The 26,162-nt window shown below is 40.2% G+C and overlaps 1 protein-coding gene across 1 annotated transcript in view; it reads left to right on the top strand.

The window, feature by feature from the left end:
• The window catches only part of tmtc1 (transmembrane O-mannosyltransferase targeting cadherins 1), a 50,958-nt gene that overhangs the window by 8,450 nt on the left and 16,346 nt on the right, over positions 1 to 26,162 (top strand). The window contains exons 3-9 of the mRNA XM_053649988.1: positions 5,033 to 5,106; positions 5,204 to 5,380; positions 13,707 to 13,788; positions 13,880 to 13,983; positions 15,256 to 15,334; positions 15,453 to 15,563; positions 23,765 to 23,886. Of these exons, the coding sequence (XP_053505963.1) occupies positions 5,033 to 5,106; positions 5,204 to 5,380; positions 13,707 to 13,788; positions 13,880 to 13,983; positions 15,256 to 15,334; positions 15,453 to 15,563; positions 23,765 to 23,886 (749 nt within the window). The remainder of the gene's footprint in view (positions 1 to 5,032; positions 5,107 to 5,203; positions 5,381 to 13,706; positions 13,789 to 13,879; positions 13,984 to 15,255; positions 15,335 to 15,452; positions 15,564 to 23,764; positions 23,887 to 26,162) is intronic.

Here is a 26,162-nt window from a genome sequence, read left to right as displayed (position 1 = left end):
AACGTCGTGTATCAGCAACAACACCACAGAATGCGTTCACACTTTTTCAATCAGGACATCCACTTGTATCAGTATCCAGATTGTATTTGCCCATAAACCTGCGCATGCTCCACCCACTTCCTCTAGTTAACCAGTGGCCTTCATTTGCATGTTAACACATGATTGGCTCTTACATTTTATGACACGGTAAAAAACTTGTCAGTCATGTGTTTTTCATATAAGATTTGGAAAAAGTCCAGACGTGAAATGAAGTGTTCGTGTCCTAGCGACCAGACTACTGATTTGTCCACCCTACACAGTGTGTATTCGCACGTGTGTATGGTGTGTGTGTGTATGTCACTGTTGTGGTATTCTGACTGCAGCTCATATTAGGTTGTTTTAGATGTTGTATTCTTTGGTAATGGTTGTCTTATCTTACGTAGTGTCTGTGTGTGGGGGGGGGTGGGGGGGGAATGTTGTTGCTTTTTTCCGCCTGGGTTAAAATAGGTTTTGGATCCTCGGGTAAACTGTCAGAGAGATCAGACTGGCCAGAGGAAAACCTGGTAATTACCTACTGCTCAGAAAAATAGGTTGCTCAAGGGCAGAGCCGACTCTGACTTTGAACAATGAGTCACATGAGCAAGGTGTAAAGGAAGGGTGAGAGAAACGATTGACTCTTTAATGCATTGTAGATCTCTTTATGATGATTCTGTATTATATTATGTATTACAACCATTGTTTTTTTGCTTGTTTGTTTGTTTTTTTAATAAGGGAAATGATAGCAGCTGTAGCAAATATTTATGTCAACTTGGATGATCATAATTTTATTTTAATTACGCCATTTGAATATTAATACGCCTGTAACTTGCGATCTTATTGCTTTATACCCCGAAGTAGGACAGATCTGTTTAAACGTCCCTCCCGCTCATGATTTCTCAATAGCTGTCGCTATGACACGTTTCAGACCAATCAAAACAAGAAATATCATTACATTTTAAGCCTTGAGTTAAAGTTGGCTTTCTGTTCCTGTATGATATGTTCGAAGATCACTAATGAACTAATTAGAGGAGGTTAATAGGATAATTGCAGAGATGATTCATTTTGTGCAAGATGATGCACAGTGTTTTCTTTTTCAGCCCTATTAATGGTAAATTGCCGTACCATAGCCGACAATGATGTAAAACTAATGAGGCACTAAACAAGCATATCTGCTTGGCCATATGTTAGCTGTTTGAAAGGTGATTATATCCACAATAAATACAAAGAAGCCCTTTGTTTTCTAGTTACAATTATTAAGGTTGTATGAACAATCAGTTATTTTGCCTCTGAATATGTAAATGTAAATTTTCTAATGGATAAAAAGTCATTCTAAAAACGAGCGTCATTCAAAATGCACATATGGTAGAATTGCATCGTGGCCCCGTGAATCAAATTTGAATCTCATTTCTACAATGAAAGCAAACGTTTGTTTATTAGCGAATTAGAACGATGCAGCGGCGCTTTAGTCCTTCACTCTGTCCAGCTCTCTCACCTCGTCATCTGTACACTCGGCTGAAACAGATCAGCTTCCAAAGCTTCAGCTTTCATGCTGATAATATCGCTGTCAATGCCATCACGCCCGTCATCTCGTAGGTCACTAAGCACACGACAGATATTTCTATATAGACATGTGTGGTACTTTCCTTTAAAACAAACGCAGCATGGGTGGACATGTGCTGGCCATGTGAAAACCTTTTATACGCGCACAGACTTGAGCTGCTTAGAAGACGCGATTTTAAGCGTCTGTTCATTGCCACAATATTCACTGACATTTATATTTCATCATCTTAATATCCACCATCCAGTCGAGCTTACGTGATTGCTGCTGCCACCAAGCAGTTCCCGACTGCCCGGATCATTATATTATTAGACCCTCCCACTTCTTAAACTTGAAATGGTGGAAATGCTACCTTTCCTCTCTGGACGATTAAATAGAAGAAGAAGAAGCCTTTATTTTCACATATACATTACAGCACAGTGAAATTCTTTTCTTTGCATACCCCAGCATGTCAGGAAGCTGGGGTCAGAGCACAGGGTCAAACATGATACAGCGCCTGGAGCAGAGAGGGTTCGTTTTATTTATATATTTTTTTATTTTTTTGCTTTTGAATATGTAAACATTGTGAAAATGGAATAATGGTATAATGTATATTTTAATGGATAGTGGATAAAAAGTCATTATCCTATAAAAATCATAATACAGGCTTTGTGTGTATATACAGTAATATAGGTGTTGTGTATATACAGTAATATAGGCCTTGTGTGTATATATACAGTAATATAGGCTTTGTGTATATATATATACAGTAATATAGGCTTTGTGTGTATATATATACAGTATGTAATATGCTCGAAGATGCATAAATAATAGATTCACATTGTGGCTCCTTGAATTAAATCTGAATCCGTTGTGTGAATCACACTTGTAGAAGGAGAGAAAGTTAACGTTTTGTAGAGAACATGTACCATACAGTTTGAAGTTATTTGCTTGTGTTTCTCAAAATAAGGCATCTGGATGGTTCTTCCCTTGCACCGTGTAGCTGCATGCCAGGCAGACTGATGAATATTGACAAGAAATTGATAAAAATGCATAAACAGACGTTATTTCTGATACTTGGAGTCTTTCTGTTATGCTTCTGGGTGTGTGAGAAACATTTCTTTAAGGTCATTGGCTGGTGTAGAAACAAGATGCTGATTGCATGCCGAGCACGCAGTGTGTACGCAGCAGTATGTGGCGTGTTTCCCTCAACGGGGTGGGTGTGTGTGTGTGTGTGTGTGCGCCTGCCTGTGGAATCCAGACTGAAAGCGGGGGATGGGTTTCTGAGCCCTCCAGATGTTGGGAGTGGAGAGAGTATATTTTGAGAGCGTTTAAATGTTCATCTCTGTAACAGATATGAAAATATGAAGAAAACTATAGCGTGAGTGAGAGACTAAAGAAAATGCTGTGTTCCGAGGAGAGAGAGAGAGAGGGCAAAGATGAAAGGGCTTACAGAGGACAAGAAGCAGGCAGGGATTTTCTTTCTCCTGCCTTTCTGCATGTCAGTCAAACTTCTTCTAAAGCAGAAGATTAAAAGCAGTCGCAGTCCTCTATCTTCTCACCCTTAAGCCATAATTTCTGTCCTCCTTCTGCAGATGTACATGCTGCATGCATCCCAGCGTATTTATTCATAAATCGAAACAAAGATATGAAATAAAATAATAAATTGATAAAGAAAATAGTATTTGGATACGGTATTAAAAAAATATGTGAAGGGTACATAAAAATAAGTCAAGTTCTTGATCGAAATGCTGTAAAGATAAAAAGTTCTTGTCATTCTAGAAGACGTTGCTATGGTGAAAGACGTTGTCGTGGTGAAGGTGAAAGGCGCTATCTAGAGTTCTCAAAGACAATTATTAACCAACACTCAAATAAATGGAAAAAGCTATGGCAAAGATGTTAAACATCTCCGTCAGGACGTTTGTTTAAACAATACACAGGTGGAAAATTCATGGAAGCACAACTGATCGTACGTAGATTTGTAACAAAAAGCCCCGCCTCTGGTCTTCATCCGCTGCTTGCTGACAGACGGAGCTGAAACTCGTTACGGTAGTGGGCGTTTCCTTTTCAACACACGCTGACAGCGGTAGATCAATCATAACAGACTGGGACATCTGACCAATCAGAGCAGAGTATGCTCTCTGAAAGGAGGAGTTTAGAACGAATCCTTTAGAACGAATCATTTAACGAGTCGTTTGTGACACTGGGGGAAAAAAGGTAACACTGCAGTTTAAATTATGAGCACGTTAAAGTGTTTTTTGACCTCGGATGCATGTAAATCTATTGTATGAGACATTTAAAACAAAATTAGGCACATTTCAAAACCATAATAGGTGCACTTTAACACGTCTTTGTCTATTACACACATAAAAATACACACATAATGTCTTTTGACTTTGTGTGTAATTCTGAAGTATTTCCCCTCACTGTATATCTAATACTCATCTTAGCTGTAGTCAGTTGTCCTTAAATGTAATAAGAAATGTAGATATCTTAATATCACATTTATTGCAATGTAGCACACAACCAGCTCTACGTATAATATAAGTTTTATTATTTTGTTGTCTGGCCCTAGATTTCCTCTGCCCGCATTTTTTGGGAGATCCTTCAGTGTAGTTGCACTATTGTTTTTAAACTTCAGCTTTTCTCAGCGCATTACCTGTCTATTACTGGTTGATGTTTTATTTCCTGTTTTGTAATTGAGATTATAACTTCTGTTGAAATGTATATTAATGTATTTTCTCCTGTTAAATGTATATGAAGTGTCCTTGAGCTTGTGGAAAGGTGCTATATAAATAAAACTTTATTATTATTATTATTATTATTATTATTATATTCAACATAGTCAGTATATTTGTTCCGTAGTGTATGTGAAGTGTAATCCATATACACTCTCTCCTACAAAAAAAGTAGCAATATCTGTATTGGTATAAGCTATATTTAGACTATATATAGATTATATCATCACATATATTTGATAATATGTCAGTTTAACATGTAATCCTAATATAATTTTCATATTTTATATTTTAATACTAATAATGTAAACAAATATTGTTTCATAATATACTGGATATTGCTGCTTATGGTATAATTACAATTTAAATATTTGAATATTTTGCATTTTAATTTGATTTGAATAAGTTGATCAACTATTTATAATATTTTATAATTAGAATATTTATTCAAGTTTTTTTTTAGCAATTTAATATATTTTGATACTATTTTAATATTGTATTTTTAATATGAGTGCTTGGGTTTGTATCTTGTGTATACTGACAATTATTTGTGTATTTCACAAATATAGTTTTTCATAAAGGACATATTTATTCAGCTTTAAATAAAATAATGAATGAATAAATAAATGAGCAAAATTATGTCCTTTTACCTTTAAAGTACTAAATTGTTAACATGCAGATGTTTCAGTAATGTGTGTGTGCATGCGTGTGTGCATGCGTGTGTGTGTGTGTGTTATAGGTGTCAGGAATTGTCGGGAGAGCAGACGTCCTGGCCTGTATGTTGTTCCTTTTAGCCTTTCTCTCCTATATTAGGTAAGAGTCTCTCCATCACGTACTCTGCCCTTGCTCTAGATTCCACGTCTCTTAAGGGTTCTATGTTTGGCTGCTCTGATTGATTTGTGTGTTTCAGGAGTGTGTCGGCGGGCAGCGTGTCTGACTCCTTCCCCTCCACGGCGTCTCCGTGCTCTCTGGTGCTCTGTCTGTTCCTGGGCACCAGCGCCATGCTGGTCAAAGAGACGGGCGTTACCGTGTTCGGAGTGTGCGTGCTGTACGACGGCCTGGTGCTCTGCCGCAAACCTCTCTTCTCGTACGTGAACGATGAGCGTGTGTTTCGCAGGTCCATGTGTTAATGAGGTCTCCTGGAGAGGTGCTGAACCGAGCGAAAGGCTGGCGGCAGCTGGGGAGAGCGTGGGTGTTCATGCTTGTCAGCAGGCACGCTGTGTGTGTGCTTCCTGCATCCAGGCTGGTGCTCTCGTGCTCCGAGTCAGAGACTAGCAAATAAACCATTTATCACAGCCACGTTAGCATGATATTAGATGAGAGCGCTAAAGTCGGATATCTGTCAGGAGCATGACTATGAAAATATTAGGGTTGAGGAATCTTTTATATTGCGAGCTATCGCCAGTGACATATTAAGAACGATGTGGGGCAAACTATCTCACACACACACATACACACACTCATAAAAAATTAGAAATGATGATTGCAGCTGCCTCTCTGTCTTTAAGTGTTTTAGGTGTGTAACGCTCTATTGGTTTCGTGCCGTGTTTAAGTCTCATTAAAACCAAAAACACATGTACGGTTCTGTCATCTTTCCTATTGTGTAATTTGTACTTTGATCGCTCAGTCTTTTAGTAAAGTTGTGTGTAAACGTTTTTGTCATTTTCAAACCAAATGCTGATTGTCTTTGTACTCGATTGCGATCATCCGTAAAATTTGCAGACGCATCGACGGTACAGCTCGTTTCCATATGGTGACACACACGAAAACCGTTAAAGCTCACAGAGAGCTGAAATGTTGAAAGCGTGCCTCTTAAGTGCGGGCAAAATCTTACAATGATGCAGCTCCGCCACTGCAGCGAGTCACCTACCGTACACACACACTAACACTTCGTGCTGTTATAGGGCACAATTACTTTTGTCTAAATTAAACAGCTAGTCTTATTTGTCGTAATTTATGGATTTCGATTGTACCCCCTCCAGTCATTAATATGAGATGACCGAGTAAATGATCCTTCGAACGATTTACAAATACTTGCTTGAAAAACGAGGCGTAGTGTTGGCTTAGTCCGTCTACTACTGTCTACTTACTGATAGCTTCGCCCTGATTGGACCGTTTATATCAGCTGTCCGTTCCTGAGTACACAAGCTTACCCCATCATCCTTTGCACTAATTTTAAAAAGAGACTATCAGTTATGGTGAAGTCACAGACGTTCTTTACATCCTCTGAGCAGGAACGGACTGAAATGTTCATGCAGGATTCCACTGAAGGACTCAAAGCAGAGCTATCGGACATATGCTTTCAATCCTCTTCCTGCTGGCAGGAGCTATAAATTTACCACCCGCCGTCTGTCAAATTGAAACGTGGACAGTACAAGCAGTTTCATCCTTTCATGGGCAGAGAGCTAGGCAAAGAGGGAGGAAGGGAGAGAGAAAAGGAACGTTTTTTTTTTTCCTGAGCGCTGAATGCACTGTCAAACACAGCAGTTTGGAGCCATCAGGGAGTGGGTGTGGTGAAATCTGCTTGGTGTTTCTTTCTGTTCTCCTCACAGACACAATGGCATTTTGAAAATTCGTTGAACTTAACAGCAGCCAAGAAGAGTGTATGCATCTTCCTCCAAAGAATAATAAATAAAGTCCTAAAGCCGTTGTTAGAGAGTCAGTGCTCACTTGGGGCCTTTTCCTAGTTTACAAAATACCTGAATTTTGGCGCCGAGAACTGGAACTGTGCTCTGGGGCGTCTGAAAGATTCATGAACCCGGGCCCCTGAACCGCTTTTATTCTTCCGGACGGTTTTTGTTCCGGAGGAATTAACAAGTCCACCCCCTTTACCGTACCTCTGTGTCAAATCCATTTGTTAGCCCACAGGGCAAGTAACAGCTCCAGTGAGCTGCGCAGTCTTGGGTTTTGTTGCCTGGAAACCTCACCGAGTAAGCTAAAAATAACAACTACCCTAACGGTATATACTGCTGTAAGTATGGTGAGCTATAGGGTCGACAATTGCACGTCGTCGATTAGTGTTTGTCTATGAGCAGTCATGTTCTATGCCCTGTCAAATCCCTGCGTGATTTGTTAGTATAGAAATGATAACATTTTTTATTTTTAAATGCATTAATATAAACCTGAAGCCAGCACTGTTTTCAGAACTGCTGTTCTAGAAAATTTACCTTCTGACCAATCAGATCTGAGAACTCGACAGCGCTGTGGTATAATAAATATTAACGAACATTAATATGGAGTGGAAGTCGGGGATAATGGGCTGTGATTTATGAGCCATTTAGATGTGACTGTTCCGTTATAATAGATACGTAGGAACAGTACATGAAATAATAAGACGCGTGACCTTTAACTGACGAGCGTTCGGCCACAAAGTCTTCCTTTCCAGAGTCTTCGAAAGTTCTACCCTGACCAAGTTGAAATATTTAGCACTGGTAGAAAAGAACTGTTTTGAGGCAGTTCGACCACGCCACATGCCTCTGGTGAGTTTCCTTGATGTCCGTGATGCTTATTGGCTGGAAGTGAACAAATTACAGCTACAAAGTGCTCGTAGATAGAAGATGCACGAAGCGTTCTCCCAATTACAGCTCGTCTCATCACTGCTGCTGCTCCCGTAATTGGCAAACGAAGTCGATCATGCAAAACAAACAAGACCTTCACAACTCTGGTGCATTCCCAAGTTCCCTATTACACACCCAGCTAATTCAGCATGTCACACGTATCTATGCAGACACACGTATGACTGAGGGAAAGTAGGTGATGAGGAGTACGAGGACAAATTAAAAGAGGGAATTGAGGATGAGCAAGTACTGATCTGTTTGTATCTCATGAGGTCTCATTATAGAAAGAGACTTGGTAAAGCATCACATTCCAGCTTTTTCCATCATTAACACACAGCCTGCTGTACACACATTTACACACAGACATTATAGTAATAAATATAGATGGTTACAGTGCTGTCGTTTATCATTCCTTTGCTTAGACTGACCGTCAATCAAACTGAGCATCAGACAGCACGTCAGTGAACAGGCTTTAAATGATATTTACAGCTTCAGTGATTCTTTAGGCTGCATCGGTAACAACAAAAATAAAAACTTTTTAGAGATTGTTTTGCACGGCCTTTCACAGTGATGTTTGTTGGTAAATGAGACCTTTTTAGCTGTACTCATGTTCGATGCACGTGAATCGAAGAGGGCTTTGGATGAATGCGCGTTTTGAAGACGTCACATGACTCGTCTTGGCCCAAATCTGTGGGAAATCTGAAACGGTTGCTAGCTCCTCTAAATATTGCATAGTTTGCTCGATTTTGTGTTCATTTCTGCGATCATCCTGTGTGTCGCGAAATCCTGGATCGCGTTGGATAAAAGACTGAGCCAAAAGAATCATTGAAACTGTGGTGATAAGGACACACACCGCTAGCGATTTCTTTCAGTTAACAGTTTTGTTGGCTCAAAGTTTTACAGTGACACAACAGAAAAGTAGCTATAGATCGCATTTCTGACGATCCAGGTTTCTATCGTCATGCCCGCCTTCAACAATGACATCATGGACTCGCTGAAAGACGCTCTCTGAGAAATGAATTAGTTGCAGCTAGACGTACCCGAGTAGTAAACAAGCAATAGTGACGATGAATCGATGTATATTATTTACAGGATCTTAAACCTGGGGCGGCTGTGGCTGAGGTGGTAGAGCGGGTTGTCCACTAATCGTAGGGTTGGCGGTTCGATTCCCGGCCCACGTGACTCCACATACCGAAGTGTCCTTGGGCAAGACACTGAACCCCAAGTTGCTCCCGATGGCAAGTTAGCGCCTTGCATGGCAGCTCTGCTACCATTGGTGTGTGTGTGTGAGTGTGTGTGTGTGTGTGAATGAGACCCAGTGTAAAGCGCTTTGGATAAAAGCGTGCCATTTACTCATTTACATGTAAACCGTACATCATCTTCAGGTAAACAAAGTAAAACCTACACTCTGAGGAAAAATGGGTTCCATAATGGTCCTTTAGATGATAAATGGTTTCCATCCATCCGTCCATCCATTTTCTGTACACAGGGCCACAGGGAACTATCCCAGGGAACGCACTAAGCAGGGGACTCCCTGGACAGAGTGCCAACCCATCGCAGGGCACAATCACACACACATTCACACACTATGGACAGTTATGAAATGCCAGGCAGTATGTGGAGAAAAAAACCCCTGAAGCACGGGGTTCGCATGTTCTCACCATGCTTCAGGGTTTTTCTCAACGTACTCCAATTTCCTCCCCAAACAGGCAAACTCCCCCCTCCCCCACACACAAATAAATTGATTTTAGCTTTAAGCTTTACTCTTACTTTAAACATCATGAGGTTTTGCATAGAACCTTTTAAAGGATCTGTAAAAACCCGAAAATCTGTTCATAGCAATAAACCTCCCACCCGCACCCTAAAACAATACATTTACAAGGCTGATTTATGCTCAACTCTCACTAGCTTGTCCATCAAATAAGCCACGCCCTTTGTGACTCGGCTCAGCTGTTTAGATAATACAACGTTCGCTGCAGTCTCATCTCGGGCATGAATAAAATAATAGATTCGTTTCAGATCTCTTCATAGTTTCAGATCAGATTTATAAAAAAATTTTTTTTACATTTTCAGTTGCTCTGTAAGCAATGAGCGTTCTGTAGTGAGGCAGGAGTAATTAGTAGTCTGGCCTCAATACAGCACTCATTAGTAATGTAGTGTGACTAGAGCATGCATTAGTAATGTGGTCAGGCCCAGAACACTAATTCATTAGCAAATTATGAATCTTAGTGCACACACATTTTCAAGGACGTGTTCTCAAGGGCATGAATGATAAAAATCTGAAATATGTGCAGGTTTCAGAGTACGAGAGGCATATTCCACATTCCAGAGTATTACATTAATCAACAGCCACATGTAGGGGAATGATGAACAGAGATCCGGGTCAGCAGAGTGTATAATCAGAGTGTACATTTAAGATTTAAAGCACGAATGACCCGAAATTGAAGACTAGGAAAATATCCAGAGTAGAGCTGCAACAACTAATCAATAATAATCGATTATGAAAATCGTTCTCGACGAATCTCATTATGGATTACTCGGTCTGCGCGGCACGGGGTGCGTTTACTCACTACGTTACTTCTCTTCGGAACCCGATGTGGTCTTCTCATGTTGTAGCCCATGCACCTCAAATTTTCACATATTGAGATGCGTTTCTGCTCACCACGGTTGTAAAGACTGGTCATTTGAATTACCGTAACCGTTTTATCAGCTTGAACCCGAGTCTGGCCATTCTCCTCTGACCGCTCTCATCAACAGGACGTTTCCGACCACAGGTTTCACACTCGCCGGATGTTTTTCACACCGTTCTGTTTAAACTCTTGTGTGTGAGGGAAAAAAACCCCCAGCAGATCAGATTTTTTTCATTTTCCTTTTGTTATTTATTTATTTTATTAATCCCCCAGCACAGGCTCGGAGTTGAGTGAAATGAAATGACATTTAGGAATGAAACATCAGCAACACGGTCATGGCGATGACATCAGCAGTCATGCCTTGTAGATGTTAAGCTTTATAGCCCAGCAGATTGATCCCCTCGTGTCCCGTCTGGAGCAAAAGCTCCATGGCCATGTTTGATTGTCAAAACCCATAAAGCGCCTGTATCCGCCGTGACCCTGGGGAGGACGACACACACACACACACACACACACACACACACACAAAGACAGACAGAGAGAGAGAGAGAGACAGGGTGTGATTAAAGGTGTTGTGACTTCAGGCTGTGAGTCTGTGTCTGTAGTGAGTTAGATGAATCAGAATTAATATTAAACGCATTCACTCTATCCCATTCTGCACTGCTGTGATATTATACACATCTGCTTGGCTGGAGATCTGCTCCTTATCACGTCTTTATAATATTTCATCGAATGCCTCATCATACATCGTGTTACTAAATTAGTAATGATCGAATGCAGCAGTAATGATGCTGTACTATATTTGTGTTTTTGTTTCATTGGGTAATGAATACAGGTTATGAAGTTGTATAATCATGCATAATAATGGGTGACTCGTCTAACTATAGCTTATTGCGAGTATTCAGGGTTAAGCTAGACATTATAATGCATTATGTACAGTATGCTATTTAACATAACATGTTTACACTTAAAATGCATTATGAATACAGGTTTTATATATTTACAGTATGTAACTATAAATACTTATGCATAATATACAGCCAAATGTCAGGCATTATAATTCATTATGTAATGTATGCTATATAACATATTATAAATGCATTTAAAATACATTATAAATACAGGGTCGATGATCAATGATCAAGTCACATAACTAACCATAACATAAAATGTTAGTTATATAACTATAGATATTTATGCATTATATACAGGCTTATGTCAGGCATTATAATGCATTATGTACGCAGCTTTTATAATATGTTATGAAGTCACATAAGCATAACATACAAATTTTATTTATGTGACATAGCAAAGTGTTATTTATGTAACTATAGATATTTATGCATCATATTCACGCTTAAGCCAGGCATTATAATGTCTTGTGTATGCTATATAACATGTTATATAGACTATAACATACTATATATACATCTACATACTGGAGAAACTCTTAAAATGCATTATGAATACAGGTTTTATAGTCAACTATGATGTCACATAACCATAATGACAAAGTGGTATTTGTTTAATTATAAATATTTATGCATATGTATGCTATATAGCATACATGCACTTAAAATACATTATGAATGCAGGATTTATGATAAATTATTAAGTCACATAACTAATCATAAGATAAAGTGTTAGTTATATAACTATAGATATTTATGCATTAAATACAGATATACAGATATGTCAGGCATTATAATGTATTATGTAATGTCTGCTATATAACATGTTATAAATGCACTTAAAATGCATTATGGATAGTCACATAAGCATAGCATTAAAATGTTATGTAACTATAAATATGTATGCATTATATTCAGGCTCATGCATTGTAATGTGTTATGTGTGCTATATAACATAGGTGCATTTTATAATGCATTATAAATTAAGAAGTTATGAAATTACAAAGTCGTGGTTATTCCAGACCTTTAAAACATGCGAAACACGCTGTACATCTTTCATCCGTCTTTTTTTTCTCTCCATCCTTTATCTCTGTGGGACATGAAGGGCAAAGAGACAAAAATGTTAGGGAGGGGCAAGCACTATTTTAGTAAATGCTGTCTTGTCAAGACATTGAGCTGAATCCCAGGAGCATAATGGAGCCTGGGACACACACACACACACGCACACACACAGTCATTAGGAAACGCTCTTGCGTTTTAGCAAATCAATCAGCAAAAGTGCAGTGAATTGTGCGAGCGCTCGTCCTCCTCGTCTCCTTCCTCCGCTGTCTCATTCTTCTCATCTTCTGTCCCAGCTGTCACAATGTATTAATATTCGCTGTGATCTCAGAAACTGCTGCATTTATACTACAGCACTGCTGAATTCTCAATTCTGAACGTGTCGATTCATTTCCTATAACTTCCAATAACAGCAGCTCGGATAGTAGTTCCGGCTACTGAATGAATTTTAAACAGTGTCAATGTTTCGCAAAGAAAAATATCTAATCATTGATAGGGTGACGTTTTCTTTGAGGGGACACTCATCAAGTGAGTTGTTGTTGTTGTTGTTTTTTGGAAGGTGTCCCAGCTTCAGTCTCCAGTTTGCTCCCACGACAGAGGCATTTTGTGGTTTCTCAATAACAGGCTGCATATATTTGTTTATTTATTTATTTATTTATTTATTTATTTATTTATTTATTGTCTTGGTGAGGGAACGACTGTTTACGGCTTGCAATGCCGTAAATAATGAGAGGAACGAATTTCACAGACAGTCCACAACATTAAATGTAACTATAAATGGATAAAACGTAGAATGTGATAGTCTAAATATTTTAATGAATAAAAAGGTGTAATTCTTGACATTTTACTTCGCTGTAAGAGGAATGAAACAATTTGTGGCGACCTCACACCAGCCCGTTGATTATTTTCCTATTACAGCACGTCCCTGAGTGTTTCATACCATACTTATTCAATCTGCTTGACTTGCTGGATGATTGTGTGTGTGTGTGTGTGGTGTGTGTGTGTGTGTGTGTGTGGTGTGTGTGTGTGTGTGTGGTGTGTATCTTTCCTTTCCTTATTGTAAAGTAGTCTAAGCTCAGATTCCTCTGAAATCTAATTAATTAACGCTAAATGAATTGACAGATAACCGCGCAACCTTAATAAATGATGAATTATCTGATTCGTTCTCCTGTTTGTTTCCAGAAGTCTGAGTCATGGATTCATTAAGAGATTAAGAAGCTGCCTATTTTATTTTTTTTCTCTCCGTGTTCTCTCAGGCATCTGTCTCGGTCCAGGCTGAAGGAGCTTATCCGAATCTCTCGGCCCTTCATCAAACGAACGTGTGTGGTCTCGGTGTATGTAAGTGTCTTTATGGTGAGATTGTGTCACATATTTACACTGTTACTGTCTGGCTTTAGAGCGCTGTGTGTGTGTGTGTGTGTGTGTGTAGGTGCTGTTCATCCTCTGTGCTCGCTTGTGGCTCATGGGAGGCTCCATGCCTCTATTCTCAGAGCAGGACAATCCAGCATCTTTCTCCCCTTTCCTCCTCACCAGGCAAGCCTGAACATTTTTATTTACGTCTTCATCTAGTGCCGCAGCGTAGCATCAACTCATATCCTTATACAGTGCTGCGCAGTGTGCATATCCTTATACAGATTTATCTAGAACCCATATCCTTATACAGTGCTGCGCAGTGTGCGTATACTGGTGCAGATTTATCTAGAACCCATATTTTACAGTCTTACTGTGACATACATATCCTTATACACATTCATCTAGAACCCATATCCTTATACACATTCAGTGTAATGCTGCATGCTTATTTATACATGCTGTTTTCAAGAACCCATATCCTTATACAGTCAGCTAGAACCCATATCCGTATACACATTAATCTAGAACCCATATCCGTATACACATTAATCTAGAACCCATATCCTTATACACATTCATCTAGAACCCATATCCTTATACACATTCATCTAGAACCCATATCCTTATACACATTCATCTAGAACCCATATCCTTATACACATTCATCTAGAACCCATATCCTTATACATATTAATCTAGAACCCATATCCTTATACACATTCATCTAGAACCCATATCCTTATACATATTAATCTAGAACCCATATCCTTATACACATTCATCTAGAACCCATATCCTTATATATATTAATCTAGAACCCATATCCTTATACACATTCATCTAGAACCCATATCCTTTTACACATTCATCTAGAACCCATATCCTTATACACATTCATCTAGAACCCATATCCTTTTACACATTCATCTAGAACCCATATCCTTATACACATTCATCTAGAACCCATATCCTTATACAGTGTTGTGTAGTGTGCTTATCCTTATACACATTCATCTAGAACCCATATCCTTATATACATTCATCTAGAACCCATATCCTTATATACATTAATCTAGAACCCATATCATTATACAGATTCATCTAGAACCCATATCCTTTTAAATCTTAGTGTGCATTTCCGTGAGCATGCTGATTTATCTACTAAATCGCTGTGGTATAAGAGTGATGAAACACGTCAGGACGTAATGTTATTGGAAAATAATTAACTTCATGGTGATGACAATAATTCAATTCAGGTCAGTTTTATTTGTATAGCACTTTTTACAATCGGCATTGTCACAGAGCAGCTTTACAGAAACATATACATTTCCAATCTAAATTTTAAACAATAACTCTGCTTCATGTGAGGCCACGTCACACCACCCCATCACATCCTGCTGTATTTTATTCTTTATTCATGCTGTGGTTCATGTCTGCTTTATTTTCCTCCAGGTTCCTCACTTACTGCTATCTCCTGGCTTTTAATGCCTGGCTGCTACTGGCTCCTATAGTGCTGTGCTATGACTGGCAGGTAACATATAAACATACACACACACACACCCACACACACTGTCAGCTTGAGTAAGTGTGTACATTAAGTCTGCATTAAGGATACACATTAAGTATAACCCTGGCTGTTGGGCGTGTAGGTGGGCAGCATACCTTTAGTGGAGTCTCTGTGGGACTCGCGCAACATGGCCGCCGTGATGCTGGCACTGGGAATGCTCGCTCTCTGCCTGCACTGTGTTACATCACTACAGGTGAGTGTGAGCACATACACGTGCACATATGTACATTCCACAGAGAACCATTCAACTGATTGCTTCAAAAAGTAGATATAATAACTGCCAGTCTGCCTAGATGACGCCGTCCACCAAAAATCAGTGACCAAGTAAGGCAGGTATTAATCAGAGAAGGACCCAAGAAGTCAAGGACTACTTTGAAGAAGCTGGAGAGATTCACCACTCAGATGGCAGAACCTGTTCACAGGACTAGCATAGCATGGACAGTCCACAAAGCTGGACTTTATATAAAATAGTGGTGAGAAGAAAGCTATTATTGTAAATGTGAATTCCTACACTCAGCAAACATTTGGGAAAAGGTTCTCTGGCTCGTCGAGACCAAAATTGAGCTTTTTATGTTTGATAAAAACCCAACAGCCAACCATACTCATCATCCTGAGTGAAGTATCACCATCCCAACAGTGAAGCATGGTGGTGGTGGCATCATGTTATGTGTGTGTGTGTGTGGTTTTTGTCAGCAGGGATTGGGAAAGTGGTGAAGGTTGAGACAAGATGAATGGAGTCATATACAGGGCAAGGCAATCCTGTTCAAATTTGCAAGCTTGCTCTATATATATATGGATTCAATTTACATTGGGTTTTGGCGTCAATTCCTATTTTACAGGTGCTCCTCTGTGTCTTTATTTCTGTTTGGTCTTGCCTGTGTTTTTCTCAGCCTCCTCTGAGAGAATTACCTCCTGTTTTTCACCAAACTCAGCAGTCAACTGATTGTTTTAGTCCTGATGCAAATGTACACGATTTTCTATGCAGTTGTCCCCTCGCATTGGAAAAGAAGATGTTTGACTTCTGCTACCTGCCGGATTTATTCTCGCAGTGCAATATCCCCCAGATATTAAACCCTTCCCGAGTCACGAAAAGAAAAACGAACGCTTCTCATATACTTTGTCTTTATTTGTTTTATTGCATTTTCGATTTGTCGCTGGAACTTTAGTTCACCCCAAACTGAAATAAGAGCTCGTCTCTACTCCAGCGCCTCTTCGGTAGCTCGGATGCCATGTTGGGAAGGGAGCATGATCACATGACCACGTGACGCAAACATCTGGGTTTGTAGAAAATACAACCCGCTACAAAGTCACTCCTGCAGAGGTCATTTTATCGATTTGTGATTTTAATCACCCAGGCGATGAGTAAAAAAATGTGTTATCGACGTCCTCCTGATAAACCGATCCCATCCGAATAGGGGTAAAGAATGAAATCCATCCATCCATCCATCTTCTATACCGCTTACCCTCTTCAGGGTCACGGGGTACCTGGAGCCTATCCCAGGGAGCATGGGGCACAAGGCGGGGTACACCCTGTACAGGGTGCTAATCTATCAGGGCACAATCACATACACATTCACACACTACCATGCATGTCTTTGGTCTGGGGGAGGAAACCGGAGTACCCGGAGGAAACCCCCGCATCACGGGGAGAACATGCAAACTCCGCATACACAGGGCCACGGTGGGAATCCAACCCCCGACCCTGGAGGTGTGAGGCGAACGTGCTAACCACGTAAAGAATGAAATGTGTATGATGAATAATCAGAGATGAATCATGCACATGTCTCACCAAGGACATTAACATAGAAGGTAAAAAGATCAGTTTTAACTTCAAGTTATCTCTAAACATTTGAATGTGGATTTTTTTCCCTTTGAATATGCAAATATGGTAGAAATTTGAATAGTACTCAGACAGCGAGTGTATACACATGGTGTGTGTTGTACTTCTGCAGTGTAGATGTGGATTTTTCCCAGCAGTACCGGAAGAGTCACTTCCTCTTGAAAGACTCTTGATTGTCAGTCATCCTTGAACTCCCGGAACAGTGCATCTGCTTGTGTGTGTGTTTGTGTGTTTGTGTGCAAGCTGTTGTCTGATGCAGTTTCTCCTCTCAGATCTCCGTGTCCCTAGGGTCAGTGTGTTCTTACCCCATGTCAGTTTTGGGATAGTGTGTGTTCAGTGATGAGCAGATCCCATATCCCCTGGTTGAATTATTTATAGTGTGTGTCTAGGCCAGTGTGAGAAAGCGAAGTGTTTGTGTGGGTGTGTGTTACTTTTCAGCTTTATTTTTTTAACAGGTTCAGGATTTATACTGTATTTCAGGAGACAGTAGAAATAGATTTTTGTAGCATATCATGCTTCTTTCCAGGAGGAATGAAGATTTGTTGAATACATATTCTCACACACACACACACACACACACACACACACACTGAACCTCGTGTTTTGGCACATATTGTGTGGATTGAAGATTAAAAAGACGGAGAACAGGAGTAAGAAGGGGTGTGGTATTGCTTTCGAAAGATTTCTGACACCACTTTGGCCTGGTGGCATTTCAAGAAGGACCGGATGACCTCTGTCTGCTGCCATGGCAACAAACAGGGATCAGATGAGGCACAACGCCAAAGCTCTCATCACTGCTGGTGTTATTGTCATCGCCATCGTCATCCTCGTGACCATGCCCCACCACTACCTTTTAACAGTGCAAACAAAGCATCATCAGCTTTAGTGTGTCTCTTCCTTTTCACTCAGCGTTGCCATAGCAATCTGTCTCGCACGCATGTACTGTATATACATACGTCTATACCTGTTATGGATACAATGCATCACCTAAATGTGTGTATGTGTGTACAGTATCGGCAGTGTTTATGCTGATCCGTCACCCGTGCAGCAGTATTGACAGAGTTGGATTAAGACGAATCCATTCACCAGCCTTTCGCATTAATCACAGCACAACATCCACACTCCTGTAGCGCACGTACTTTGCCTTAGCGCTGTATTTGATCCAGTTTAAATAACCTATTTAGCTAATGTTTGTTAGTCTGCACTACATTTTAAAATTTATTTTGGAGCTTTTCCTTCATAGAATAATCTAAACCGGCGTTAGGTCTTTTACGTTTTCCTGTTTACATGTAATTCCATGGAAAGCAGTTGTTTAAAAAGCATTGTTGTCTGAGTTCTTCGTGTCATCTCAGGGAGTTTTTCCTCAGCACTGCCGCCTCTGGTTTGCCCTCTGGGAACTAAATCTACATCCGGATTTCTCTAAAGCTGCTTGTGACAGTGTCTACAGTTACGAGCGCTGTACTGATGAATTGATTCGTATTGAATTGAATTGAATTGACAGACCAAAATGATCCAGTTACTGCTGTGTGAATGGGGTCATGCTGCTGTTTTTGTGTTTGGGTGAAATGTATGAGGCAGAGGAATAATGCCAAAGCTAGCACTGATGCACTGTTGGAGTCGTGTACCGTTGCAATCAAAATGATTCAACCCCCACTGCAAGTCAGGTTTCTTGTCAAAATTTACAGACTTTCAGCTGTTTGTAACGAACAAATCAAACAAAAGCAATTGAAATAGTTCAACACAACGAATGATTCAAGTGGTTTCCCCAAATTCAACTGAAAATGCAACTTATAATGACTTCTCCAGTTTCAGAATTATTCAACCCCCTGAATAGAATCTCTCACAACAGCACAAATATGCAAAACAGGCATTGTCTGGATGCTGGAACACATGAAATACCTGAACTGGCTAGGGGTAGAAAACTGTGAAATATCTGAACTGGCTAGGGGCAGAAAACATGAAATATCTGGCCGGGGCACAAAAAGGAAGCTATCAATGGCTGCAAGCAGATTTCTGAGAAGGCAGGTTGTGAAAAACCCTCGAGTGACTGCAAAAGACCTGCAGCAAGACTTGGTGGCAACATGCACTGAGGTTTCAGTGAGCACAGTAAGGGGTGTACTAAACACAGAAGGTTTCCATGCCAGAACTCCAAGATGTACACCACTACTGACCCAAAAGCACAAGAAAAATCGCTCAAAATCATATGAATAAACCACAGAAGTTTTGGGATTCTGTTCTGTGGAGCTCCTCGGCACGATGGATCAGCGGTATATCTGGAGGAAGAAGAATGAAGAAAGAACACTCTGTCCACAGTCAAGCATGGTGGAGGCTCGGTGATGCTCTGGGGCTGCTTTACATCTTCTGGCACTGGAAACCTGCAGTGTGTGGAAGGTGAGATGGATTCAGTGAAGTATCAGGAAATCCTAGGAGAAAACATCATGCCGTCTGTGAGGAAGCTGAAGCTTGGGCGTCATTGGACCTTCCAACAGGACAATGATCCGAAGCATACCTCAAATTCCACCAAGGCTTGGTTGCAGAAGAAGTTCTGGAAGATTCTACAGGGCCATCGCAGTCACCTGACTTGAACCCCACAGAAAACCTCTGGTGGGATTTGAAGAAGGCGGTTGCAGCACGCAAACCCAAGATTATTACTGAACTGGAGGCCATTGCTCATGAGGAATGTGCTAAGATTCCTCAGGAACGCTGCCAGAAGCTCTGCATCTCGTTTGCAGCAGGTCATAACAGCAAAAGGACGCTCTACTAAGTACTAAAGATGCTTACCATGAAGGGGTTTTAATAATAATTTTGAAACTGGAGAAATCATTATAAGTTGCATTTTCAGTTGAATTTGGGGAAACCACTTGAAGCATTCGTTCTGTTGAACTATTTCAATTGCTTTTGTTTGATTTGTTCATTACAAACAGCTGAAAGTCTGTACATTCTGACAATAAACCTGATTTGAAATTGGGGCTGAATCATTTTGATTACAACCGTATTTATGCCTTCTGCTCTTTGAGAAAGACTTCCTCACTTCCTGTGAGTCACTTTTCTGTGGAGGATTTTTGGACTTTCTCTCAGCTTTTTAAGTGCTTTTTTTCTACAAAAATTATTGAATGTTCCCCTCATGTACAAGAAACGACCCAAAAATCCCCGGAATTGTTTAAAAAAAAACAAAAAACAAAAAAAAAAACTAGTGTTATAAATCTTCCTGCATTTCTCCTTTAATCCTCTTTCAAAGTACTCTCCTTGTGATGCGATACACGTGTCCCAGCGTTTCTCTCATTCCTGGAAACATTTCCTGTAGTCATCATTCGTCGTCGTGTCTAGAGCCTCCTGAAATGAGTTTTTTCTGGATATCTTCCACGGTGACGAATCGTTTCACCTTCAGTCTCGTTTTCATTTTTCGGAAACAAAAAGAAGTCGTAAGAAGCGAGATCTGGCGTATATGGGGCTTATTACATACTCCTCAGTCCCAAGCTAGTGAGTCCTTACCGAAAATCAGGCATTGTAAATGTATGGTTAGAGCGCTCAGGCAGTGGCGCGAGGCTCACCGGTTGGCTGTAAATGAGAAAACTATGGAGATTTATACATCTGATTTCCATCATGGTAGTGAAAACAGATTTATTTTTCTTACATTTACATTTATTCATTTAGCAGACGTGAAGAAATACAAGCAAAGCGATATATCAAGCAGAGAACAATAAAAGTAGTGCTACTATACAAGATTTATAATTGAGTTCTAGAGAAGCAAAGTGTGCAGAGTAGAGGTGTAAGAGATAGAGTACGTTTTTTTTTGTTTGTTTGTTTTTTTAGGATAATGTGGGGTTGGCATTTTAGGGGTTAGTTAGGTGTTCACAGAAGAGGTGGGTCTTTAGCTGTTTTTTGAGGAATTGTCCGGATTGAGGTTGGAAGTTCATTCCACCACTGAGGGACAGTGAGTGTGAAGGTTCTGGAACGGGACTTTGAGCCACGCTGAGTAGGCACTACTAAGCGTCATCATTAATCAATCGCAGATTGCGTGATGGAACGTAAGCCTTCAGGAGAGTGTTGATGTGTTCTTGACTTATTGAAAAATTGCCGACATGTGGCTGTGGTTTCTGAACTCCCCGAGGCTGTTTCTTTCTTTTTTTCTCGCATTCATTGTTTTCTTTAGGGTTAATTTGTTTTGCTGAATGCACCACAGAACCAGGAAGTATTATGCTTCGGCATTGAGAACTAATTACAGCTTCTTCAGACACATTTATCATCAGGCGAACGCATGAAAAATGAATCTTTACAGAAACTGTAAGTTTTATTTGTTGTGCCGTCTAGGTGTTTCAATTCACACTACATTTCATACTGTATGGAATTCATTCATTCGTTGTAGCACAGAGCTTCATTTTTGTATTTGTTACCGTAAGGCAAGAAATATTTTGTGTGAATTGTTTGTATTGGCCAGGATGAGGATGGGTTTGCTTTGGTGTCCGGTTCCTCTCAAGGATTCTTCCTCATGTCCAGTGGCAGCTGGTGCTAAAAATGTTGGGGAGGGCACAAACAAACTGAAAATAACCCCGTTAGTAATGTGGTACTGAATGTAAATGTTAAAATGCCATTTAACAGGTGATATAACAATGCATCCCCACTGTTTAGCTAAAAATGCAGAATTCAACTGTTAAAGCATGAAATAAGGTACCAGGGAATTTGAGTTTAATGTGTGTTTATTATCAGTAATAAAGAAATCAAGGTAATCACTCAAAACAAAAAAATCCCACTGTAATGTTGTCTAAACAATGGCCAGTAGCACAACTTGGAAATGAACTTTTGCCCTTGTTTTCTAATGCCAATCCTGTAGCCTTCATCTAGCTGTTCAGCAATACTAATGCTAACCTCATAGCATTGTCAAGATGGCTGCGGTTACTTTCATGCCGTTTGCATTTTTCAGAAAGTCTCGTACCCCTATCGTTGTCCATCAAACAAGGAAAACAATAAAATACACGATAGCCAACTCCGTTTGTGATAAGTGCCGGAGAAACCCCGGGCGTAAGCTCGTCCGCGATCACTTGACTGCTGCTGAATTTGTAAGTTTGGTCGATCTGGTCCAAGCTCCTTTATCCTTTTTTTTTCTTCATTTGCCTTGTGAAAGTTTTTATTTATTTATTTTTTACAGCGCTAAGATTAAACCGAATTTTCTTTCATCTGGAAGAAATGTTAGGCCTACTTCTACATTGTTAATCTTTTCCCGTGCCGGTCAACTGACACGCTGCTGAGTGGGAAAGAGAGTTGTTGAGAATGGTCCAATCACATGAGGTCAAAAAATATCATAACAATATTGATTTGCTAACAGCAAAAGTGGGCGTGCCTGGGGCGCAATGAGCTCCACCCCGAGGACAATCTGAAGCAAGCCAATTAGAGAGCAGCCTCAAGTCATGTGCTTTTCAAAAGTTTAAATGACCATTCACGTGTTGTGCCTAAAAACGCGTGGAAAATACGCCCGCGTCGCGTTCACCTTCTTTCTGAAGCGCTCGGGTGATCGTGCTCCCATGGTGTCTGCCGTTGCTAAGCAACCATGAGCTGCGCTCTCCATGACAATGAGAAAGTTTTAGTACAGGATGGAGTTACAGCACCGCAAATCCCTTGCAGTAGCTCTGCTACTATATTTATTTATGGAGAATAGAAAAAAAAAAAAACGGCGTGTTTGGGTGCACCCCATCCTTCAAGCACGTCGAAAACACGGAGAATTTCACCAACTAGTCCAAGAGCTCCATCTGAGTAATAGGCCCGTGACAGGTCGTACCGCTCTGGGTATCCCTGTACAGCTATGATCAGCTGTTCCTGCATCCCGGCTGAGCTTTCTGTGTTGTTTACGGATACGGTGAAGCTGATTGGTTGGTTCTTGTCACATGACCTGTGGAGTGCTTGTGGTGAAAAACGAAAAACAATTTAGATTTTTTGATTGTTTAATAAAAGCTAACATGACTACCAGGCGAATAATACGACTAAATACGTTTATTTAAAAATTATTTTTGCAATATATATCTAACTTGTGTTTAACATGTTTAAGTAGCCTTCTTCTCTGGATCACTCAAAGGGGGCAGTGACCCAGCGCCCCCTGTTGACCAGCCGGCCCTGCTCATATCATCTCAGGGAGTTTTTTCTCGCCACTATAGATTACAGAACTAAACCTATATCTGGATTTCTGTAAAGCTGCTTTGTGACAATGTTTACTGTTAAAAGCTCTATACCAATAAAACTGAATTGAATTGGTGATTGTCTGCGGTCTAATTATGTAATATGCCTGCATTCATTAGTGCCAGGGTTTGACTCTCTCCCTGTCTCTCTCTGTCTCTCTCCCTCTCGCTCTCTCTCCCTCTCTCTCTCTCTCTCTCTCTGTCTCTGTCTCTCTCTTTCTCTGTCTCTCTCTGTCTCACTCTCTCCCTTTCTGTCTCTCTCTCTGTCTCTCTCTCTCTCTTTCTCTGTCTCTCTCTCCCTGTCTCTCTCTCTGTCTCTGTCTCTTTCTGTCTGTCTCTCTCTCTCTCTCTCTCTCTCTCTCTCTCTCTCTCTCTCTCTCTATGTAGAAGATGGAGGGCATTGAGGTGCTGGTGGGAATTCTGTTCCTGGTCTTCCCTTTTATCCCTGCCACTAATCTGTTCTTCCGCGTGGGATTTGTGGTGGCTGAGAGAGTCCTCTACATGCCAAGGTTTGTGTGTGTGTGTGTGTGTGTGCGTGTGCATGTGTGTGCGTGTCTGTGCATGTGTGTGTGTGCGTGTATACGTGAAACCTTATCCGTGTCCTCTTTACCACACCTGTACTGTAGCTCTTTCATTGTATTTCTTTCATTTTTGCCAACAACTGCAGTCCTCTTCAACAAATCTCTCACATTTCACCAACACTGATCCACACTTCATTCATGGAGCCGCTCTCTGTGTAAAAAGATTCTCGCCACATGTCGAAGACGAGATTTTTCACCTCATGTGTGCTCCTCTACATCAATTTTTATCCTCTGGAGGGATTTTTTTTGCTCTCTAGTGCTGCATGAATTTGATTTTGGATTTAGTGGTAGTTCTTCTTTTCCTTCCTCTCCGTTTTGACAACACACACACACACACACACACACACACACACACACACACACACACACAGTTGCTAGCAGAGAGTGATCAGCTCCAGTGAGCCCTTCTTCCCTGACTTTCAGGAAATAAAAATGTGTAGCTTAGAGACTCTGACATTAGTGTCTGTGTGTAAGTAATTTAACACAGCGATTTTAATAATGAGGCCTAACATTTAATAAAAGGTCATTGGAGGATAATGCATTATTAATTCTGTAGTGTTGAACACACACGCAAACACACACCTGAGGTCATAATGCTAATGCTGTAATGGATCACACTGGCATTTAACCTGGCTTTAGGACACGTCTGGATAAATATTAGCAGAAGCTAATCAGTTTTGACTTCTCAGACCGTAGTGCACTCTCACGTTTGCATTCACATTACAATAAAATGTAATATTCTGGTTTATTTGAATATTAATGGGCCTGAAGTTTTATACTTCCCCAGACATCATTAGCAGTAGTGCTTCACGGTGTCACAGATAATCTTTCATCACTGGTATTTAGCTCAGTTTTGAATTTCCTACATTACTCAGAAGCAACAAAAACATCTTCATTACTATTTGGTGGAATCTCAGATCACGTCCTGTTCACTATGATCACTGCGTGGGGTAGAACATAAAATGGCTTTTGCCCCAGTGTTGTTGAATTCTCAGCTCTGATCGGTCAGAAAGCGTTGTTTAACTTTCTGTAGCGTGAGAAGTCTGGTAGTAGTTCTAGCTGTAAATCAAATCACACGTTTATCGTTTCTATAGTAACACGTCCTTCTCAGGAGCTTCTGTAGTGACTCGCATAATTTAAGCTCAACAGTAACGAAACCATATGTGAAATATTTGTTTGAAACAATATATAATATAAACGTTCAAAGGTTAAAAAAATCTTTCTGTAGCAAATCAGTCCCGAGTAAGCATAGATTCAAGAAGTATATTATATCATACAAGATGTACAGCGCGCTCCACTAATATTGGCACCCTTGGTAAATACGAGCAAAGAAGGCTGCGAAAAATTGTCTATTGTTTAACCTTTTGATCTTTTGTTCAAATAATTCACAAAAATACTCTGCTGTCATGGATATCAAAGAATTGCAAACACAACACAGGTTTATTAAAAAATTATCTTTGTTAAATATAGGTGTGCAACAATTATTGGCACCCTTTTGGTCAATACTTTGTGCTACCTCCTTTTGCCAAGATAACAGCTCTGAGTCTTCTCCTATAATGCCTGATGAGGTTGGAGAATACATGGCGAGGGATCTGAGGTCCACATTTCGAGGTCCACGCTGGTGGACTCTCCTCTTCAGTTCACCCCACAGGTTTTCTATGGGGTTCAAGTCAGGGGACTGGGATGGCCATGGCAGGACCTTGATTTTATATATATATATATATATATATATATATATATATATATATATATATATATATATATATATACATATAATATGTGTGTGTGTGTGTGTGTGTGTGTGTGTGTGTATATATATATATGTGTGTGTGTGTTTCTCTCACTGTCTCTCTTTCTCTCTATCTATCCTGTTTCGCTGTCAGTCTCTCTCTTTGTCACTCTGTCTCGCTCTGTTCTTTTTTTTTCTTTCTTACTCTTTTTTCCTGCCTCCATTTTCCTATTCAGCTCACCTTTGTTTTCACTTCACATACACAGATACAAACACACACAAACACACACACACACACACTCACACACAGTGCAACACAACACTTTTTTGCACTGTTAATGAGTTCTATTTATTGACTCATAGAAGACATATTGTGTGAATATAGAGATCACACACACACACACACACACACACACACACACACAGAGTTACAGAGTTATTTGAAGATGTAACAGCCTCTTGCCTGTGGAGAATG

This window comes from Ictalurus furcatus, chromosome 19 (assembly GCF_023375685.1).
Source record: "Ictalurus furcatus strain D&B chromosome 19, Billie_1.0, whole genome shotgun sequence".
NCBI classification, from domain to species: Eukaryota; Metazoa; Chordata; class Actinopteri; order Siluriformes; family Ictaluridae; genus Ictalurus; species Ictalurus furcatus.
Note: the sequence above shows the minus strand (reverse complement) of the source record. Positions and strands in the feature narration are given on the sequence as shown.